The sequence below is a fragment of the Mus caroli genome, chromosome 2 (assembly GCF_900094665.2).
Source record: "Mus caroli chromosome 2, CAROLI_EIJ_v1.1, whole genome shotgun sequence".
Classification (NCBI taxonomy): domain Eukaryota; kingdom Metazoa; phylum Chordata; class Mammalia; order Rodentia; family Muridae; genus Mus; species Mus caroli.
The window spans coordinates 63,667,372-63,673,992 of NC_034571.1; the positions used below are offsets into that span (position 1 = coordinate 63,667,372).

At 41.8% G+C, this 6,621-nt stretch overlaps 1 protein-coding gene across 3 annotated transcripts in view; it reads left to right on the forward strand.

Annotated features, from left to right (window-relative positions):
- Nostrin (nitric oxide synthase trafficking) overlaps nucleotides 1–6,621 on the forward strand; it is a 58,721-nt gene that overhangs the window by 19,092 nt on the left and 33,008 nt on the right. For 2 of the 3 annotated variants that reach the window (XM_021153117.2, XM_021153124.2), the window contains 3 exons: nucleotides 997–1,059; nucleotides 1,279–1,360; nucleotides 4,462–4,524. In XM_021153117.2, coding sequence (XP_021008776.1) covers nucleotides 997–1,059; nucleotides 1,279–1,360; nucleotides 4,462–4,524 — 208 coding nt within the window. The remainder of the gene's footprint in view (nucleotides 1–996; nucleotides 1,060–1,278; nucleotides 1,361–4,461; nucleotides 4,525–6,621) is intronic. The other variant, XM_029474356.1, reaches the window with a different exon arrangement.

The window sequence follows — 6,621 nt, forward strand, 5'->3', positions numbered from 1 at the left end:
TTCTTTCTTTTCAGTTTTCTCAAGACAGGGTTTCTCTGTATAGCCCTGGCTGTCCTGGAACTCACTCTGTAGACCAGGCTGGCCTCAAACTCAGAAATTCACCTGCCTCTGCCTCCCAAGTGCTGGGATTAAAGGTGTGTGCTACCACCGCCCAGCCTGGTTTTCTCATTGTCCAGTGCAAGATGCAGATTAGGCCACTGGAGGCCCACCTTGGATCCATTCCACTTCTGTTAGGAAGGCAGCTTCCTCCCTTCCTCCCTCTTAAAATTGCCATGTGCTCTGTCCCTGCAGTTAACCAACTTTTTAGTTTGCCCTGACTTGAGAGGACTCCTTATGGACTCCCTAGAGCTGACTCCTGCTGTGAGAGGAGATAACACCAGGCTTCCTGTCCCCCCTATAGGCTCCCAGGAATATTTGTGACCTTTGTATTTATTACACACAGGACCAGGAAAGATCTGAGGCTGCCCTAAAAGTCAGCATGGTGCAGGACTGGGGCTCCAATTTCAAAAGCAGTAGGCACCTGTGCCAGGGACTCTGCTCAAATCCTGCAGTCACTTCCATCCTTTGCCACTAACTTCCTCAAAGACTTGCTTTATTTATCTATAAGGGGACCTGAAGAGATTTTCATTGAGAGTCTTCTAAAGTTACACACACACACACACACACACACACACACACACACACACCACACCTACCTGCTCTCTTCATTGGCCACTTTATTTCCCTGATTTTCTGCAAACACAAAATAGAAGATGAAAATCTAAATGAAAAAAAAAAAAAAAGGCATCAACCCTGGGGTCGGGAGCGGGAGCAGTGTGTGTAGAATGTCTGTGGCACAAATAAATATACTGGCTGAATTTAATCTCCTGGAGAAATTGAAACCCCAGCCAGGGAGCCAATGTGTGGGTGGAGGCAGCTTGTGGGCTGTAGTGTTTGATTTCTCAGAGTTCACCAGAGAATGACCCCCACCTCCATCCAACCCCTTTCTGTCTCCAGCTGTCTCAGCACTGCTTGGGCCTGGGCCTCAGAGAGCATGAAATCCGCAGCAGACCTCCATCAGTGAGTGCTTCCAGTAACACCATCCCCTCACCCTCTCCTACCCTCCTCATACCTTTGCCCCTACTCCAAAGGGAGGTGTCACACACTTAGAGTGGGTGGGTGCCAGTATTCCCCTTCAATCCTGCCCTGAAATGATAAGCTGTAACCTGCCACTCACTTATCTCCCCAGAAACGAATTTGGACAGTAGATATAAACCCAAGACAATTTTCTATTTCCAGAAAACTTGGCAAAGCAATTGAGTTGGAAGCGATAAAGCCAACACACCAGGTCCTGAGTATGCAAGAGAAGAAGAGAAAATCGGTGAGACAGGGCTGTGCTTTTCTCTTAAAGGCAAAATCAGTAGAGCTGGGGAATACTCAGTGGCTAAGGCACTCTCCTCATGTGCCCCAGGCCCGAGATTCAAACCCCAACATAATAAAACATTCATAACAAACAAACAAACAAACCAAACAAATTCACGAGGCAGAAGGTGAATTTCTATGCATTCTAGGCTAGTAAATTTCAAGCCAGCCAGGACTACACACTGAGATCCTGTGTTAAAAAACAAAGCTGGGAGCCGTTCTGCTGCGTGCCTGTAAATCTCTGCACTTGGGTTGTGGGGGCAGGGGAATAGAGAGTTCAAGATCAGACTTGATTATACAGCATTTTCAAAAACAGCTTGAGACAGTGACTCAAAAGGACTAAAGAAATAAACACATGAGCAAGATTTCTGTCTATGGCCCACAGAGCAAGAGGCTACAGTGATAGTGGGTCCCAGAAATTTATAATGAAAATAATAATAATAATAATAATAATAATAATAATAATAATAATAATAAACAAGAATGTTTGTTAACACAGTGCTGGCAATATAGTGAAAAATAATAGGGAGCAACTACTTTATCATTAAAAATAAATCAGAAGAAGTCAAGCAATAGACTAAGATAGAGTCATTCAAAGGTTTATAGGAGAGCCAGGGACCTGGCTCTGGGACAGCGTGTTTCTGGCCTTGAGTTCAATATTCAGCACTTTGAAGACAACATACATATATAGTGGATTTTAGAAAGATGGCTCAGTCGTTACAAAGAGGACCTGCTCTTATGGAAGACTGGAAATTTAATCCCGACACCCATATCGGGTAGCTCACAACCATCTGTAATTCCAACAGCAGGCATCCAGCGCCCTCTTGAGGCCTCTCTGGGCACCCACTCTCACTTGTACACACATACGCATACACATAGACACATACACATAATTAAAAACAAGTGTTTTTACATATGGTATCAGATGAAAAAGTGAGATAAATCTAATAAGTAATAAAATCTCAACTGGAAGATCCTTCCCAAAATGTTAATACGAATTACTTTGAGATGATAAAATCAGAGGTTATTTTTCAATTTTTAGTACTTTTTACATGGTCTTTACAATTTTGTTAACTCTAACTCTGTCACTGAGCTACACCCAGGTTCCATAAGCACAATTTGTTTCAAAAGATGCTTTTCTGCTTACCAGTATGAGATTATTTGAAGGTAATAATAGTACACCTCTCAAATAGTCTTAAGATGAAGGGGGAAGCATCAGGCACTCCTGTCTAGTGTGTCCTCTGCTCTGGGCTGTGCCTTCCTTCTAGGACAGATTCCCCGTGTGTGCTACCTTTTTCCCTCTGTGTGTATCTCAGTGTTAGCCACTTTAGACAATGCTTCCAGGCAATGTGCTGTTAATGAATGCAGCAGTGCTCCGATGGGGTGGTTTGGTGCCAAGTGCAGGCAAGAACGATGGGGTGGTTTGGTGCCAAGTGCAGGCAAGAAGTGTCTGAGTCTTAGCAGGTGGTCCTTGTAAGGGGAAAAGATAGTTACTAGAAAGGGGCTTCAGATGAGTTGTAAATCAAAAGAACCATGGGGGCTGGGAAAACTCAGATGGAAGAAGAAAGGAAATAAATGAAATATAAACTCAGTAAGTGAAGTTGGGAAGTAGAGCTCCACACACACACACACACACACACATACACACACACACACACACACATACACACACACACATATATATACACACACGTGTGTGTGTGTTCCACCAGAATGGATGTCCTACCTAGAGCTTAGGTAATAGCAAGTTACAAAAATCACTTGAAAGCAATATAATCATCTGCTTTTGCCAGGAACCTATATAAAAACTCAAAGCAAACCTAAGTTTCATTAATTACAAAATATTTTACATATCATATGACAATATGATAATTACATTTAATACCATAAACTAACCAGTGTTATGAGGATTTGTCACAACACATTAGTTAGCTGAGGTCATGATACTCCTCTGTCACTTGTCCCCAATATCTCCTGTTTTTCTCCTGTTCAGTGTTGCAGCGACCCTCTCACACGCTCACAGAGGATGCAAAGCAGATCTAATTTTTATAAGGAGATTTGCTCTGCATCTCAGCTACACCTATACAGTCAAAATTGGCGTAGTATGCAAAGCCATTTTTTTTCTCTATCTGTAACAATATACTGGGTACTCTATATCTAATGACTGGTGAAAATCAAGTTTCTGATCCTCCCTCCATGGATGTTTTTGTAACATGAATTGATGTTGAAGAGGAATGACCAGCCTTAGCAAGGTTCATATGCATACGTATGCCTTTTCATATTGTCACAGATTAGAAACCACTATTTCACAAATCATGTCAAGAGACACTTGACATGGAGAGAAGCCCAAACATGTCCATTCTAGGGTTAAGGTTGGGAATCCCAGGATCAAAACAGGAGCAGATTAGGTCTCTGTAGAGGAACTGGTCATTCTTCATAGAAGGCCATCTTCATGTTATGCATTTGCATGGTAGGAGAGTGAAGGAGGCCTTGAGGTGTCTGTTGTAAGGGCATTCACTGTCTTCGTCACCATTCTGTTGCTGTGAAGAGACACCATGATCAAGGCAACTCTTATAGAAAGAAAGCATTTAATTGGGAACTTGCTGACAGTTTCCGAGAGTAGTCCATTATCGTCATGGCAGAGAGCATGGTGACCTGCACAGCAGATATGGTGCTGGATATGCAGCTGGGGGCTAGAGCCTAATCCTAAGGCACAGAGAGGGGGTGGGCTGTCTTGGACTTTTGAAACCTTAAAGCTCACTCCCAGTGACACTCCTCCAACAAGGCCACATCACCTAATCCTCCTCAAACATTCCACCAATTAGGGACTAGTCATTCAAATATATAAACCTACGGGGGCCATTCTCATTCCAACAACCACAGGCACTTGTCCATGTATGAGGGCTCCATTCACATGGTCCATTCACTTTCCAGAGTCCCACCTCTTAATGCTATGATGCAGCAGAAACAGGTTTCAACCTATGCATTTTGGGATTCTTTGATACTTAATATCAGGGACTAAGCAATAACTACGTTCCTGTCTGTTTTTCTCTTCCATAGCTTGATAATGAAGTGGAAAAGACAGCAAATCTTGTTATTAATAACTGGAATCAGCAAATCAAGGCAAGTATCCACTAACCGCATTTACATAGAGTCAGTTTTTAGGATGGGACTCTGCTTTTGTGCACATATATTTATGTGTTCTAATGCTTTTCTATGCACCTATTGAAGAGAAAACAACTCACCTGATTGTATAGATGCATCATCCAAAGCAGAGGATGACTCAAAATATGGTTATTATTTATGGCTAATATTTACATGGCACTTATGTGCCAAGAGCTATATATGTGTGTGTTCTTTATCACACAACTGAGGTGATATGTGACTTTGCACTGTCAAGGTCATTTCTAAAGTTTTGTATCTGGTTAATGGTTAAACCATGAAGTCTTAGAAGTTTTTAGACTCTGGAGTCACTGCTTTGTTCCAGCAATATTGGCTGCCTCTCTGTGGAGTTTACAATTTAGGAAAAGTAACAAACACCAGTTTGGTTCTCCATTTGTGTAAGGTTGTTAGAGACCCTGCAATCGAGAGGTTATTGTAAGGAGTGTGGTGACGTCAAAGGGAATACACGTGTTGATTCTACAACAGCACACGGTCTACCTTCTGTACATACTACACTAAGATCTGCTGCTAGTTTTCAATGACTTAAAAATCTAGTTGGCTAGATAACAAATGCAGGAAACAACACATTAGTCCTAGAGAGATTGTGATTTGATCTGTGAAGCTAGAGAATTCCATTATTGGTTCTTAAGCTATAGGAACAGCAGATGAGGTTCATATGTATGGAAGATAATCCTGTGTAGGAGGAGTTGCTCTGAGAGGAAAGAATGAGAGGCTAGAAATGGAATAATGAGAGGCTAGAGCATCTGCTAAGAAAACTCACTCATGTCCTTGAAGATTTGCACTCTGAGAGTAGAACTCTTCCTTTGTCATCTCTTAAATGTTAATAACTCAAGTGATCCTTTGCAAGTAAACTGCCACCTGTACCAAATGACCAGAGATGCTCTCAGAAGCAGCTGGCCTCAGACTTGCTTCTAAGCTCATGATGCAGTTGAAGACTCCAGAGACCAAGATGAGAATGGTCTAAGACAACTTCCTACCCTGTGGTAGCTGTTCTGATAGAAAGAGGCTCATGAGAGTCACATTGAGAAATAGCTCAAGGTCAAAAAAAATCCAATCACTTGTTTTTAATTATTTTCTTGATTTTCTGAGTTTTTTTTAAAAGAGGTTTGTCTTGAAAAAACAATTATCTATAAACACTCAGCTCTCACAGGAAATCAATACAATGGATCAAAAGCTAGAGACTACACTCTCTAGCTGATTGCTTCAAAGAACAAAGTCTACCTCCTATTATCCCCCAGTTTCTGATAAGTTGTTTGTTTTTGTTTTTTAAATAAAATCATTTTATTGTTTTATGTGAAGAATGTCAAAGTCATTCGGTCACATAGACTTCTTGAGCTGCAATCATTTCCCCCCTCATTACAATACCAGAAAAGGTTCCACATGTCAGTTGGGAAGTGCAGTCCACTTCAGAGGTCAAGTTTCAAATTCTGAAAGACTAAGTACTCTTGGCTCACCCGAGTTTGTCAGCAGGCACTTGCCTGAGATAGAGGAGCGACTGAGGAGCTTTGTCTTTGAACTCCCTCAGATAGCTTCTTCACACGTTCCAAGGGAAGCAGTGAGCTTCCCTCTAATTCCCAAGGACAGAGCCCTGGACTCCCCCTACCATCCTTTATCATTTCATTCTATATTCTGAACTCTTTAGTCTGGGCGCCTTGGTGTATTCCTGCAACTGCAGCACTCAGGGGGCCAAGGCCAGAGGAGTGTAAGCTCAAGGTGAGTTAGCAAACATCTGACTCTCTTTCATATATACCCAATATCATGACAAAATACACAATGGTTTCCTATCAAAATACTTGCTGCTATGCTATTTGGGGCATATTTTGGGATGAAGGATGGAAACAAAGAAGTAATGATTCACATTTATTCACAAACAAACCTCATTCTGAAATAAAAGAACTTCTCTCTAAATACCAGTCTTCCTTCCTCCCTTCCTCCCTCCCTTCCTTTCCTTTCCTTTCCTTTCCTTTCCTTTCCTTTCCTTTCCTTTCCTTTCCTTTCCTTTCCTTTCCTTTCCTTTCCTTTCCTTTCCTTTCCTTT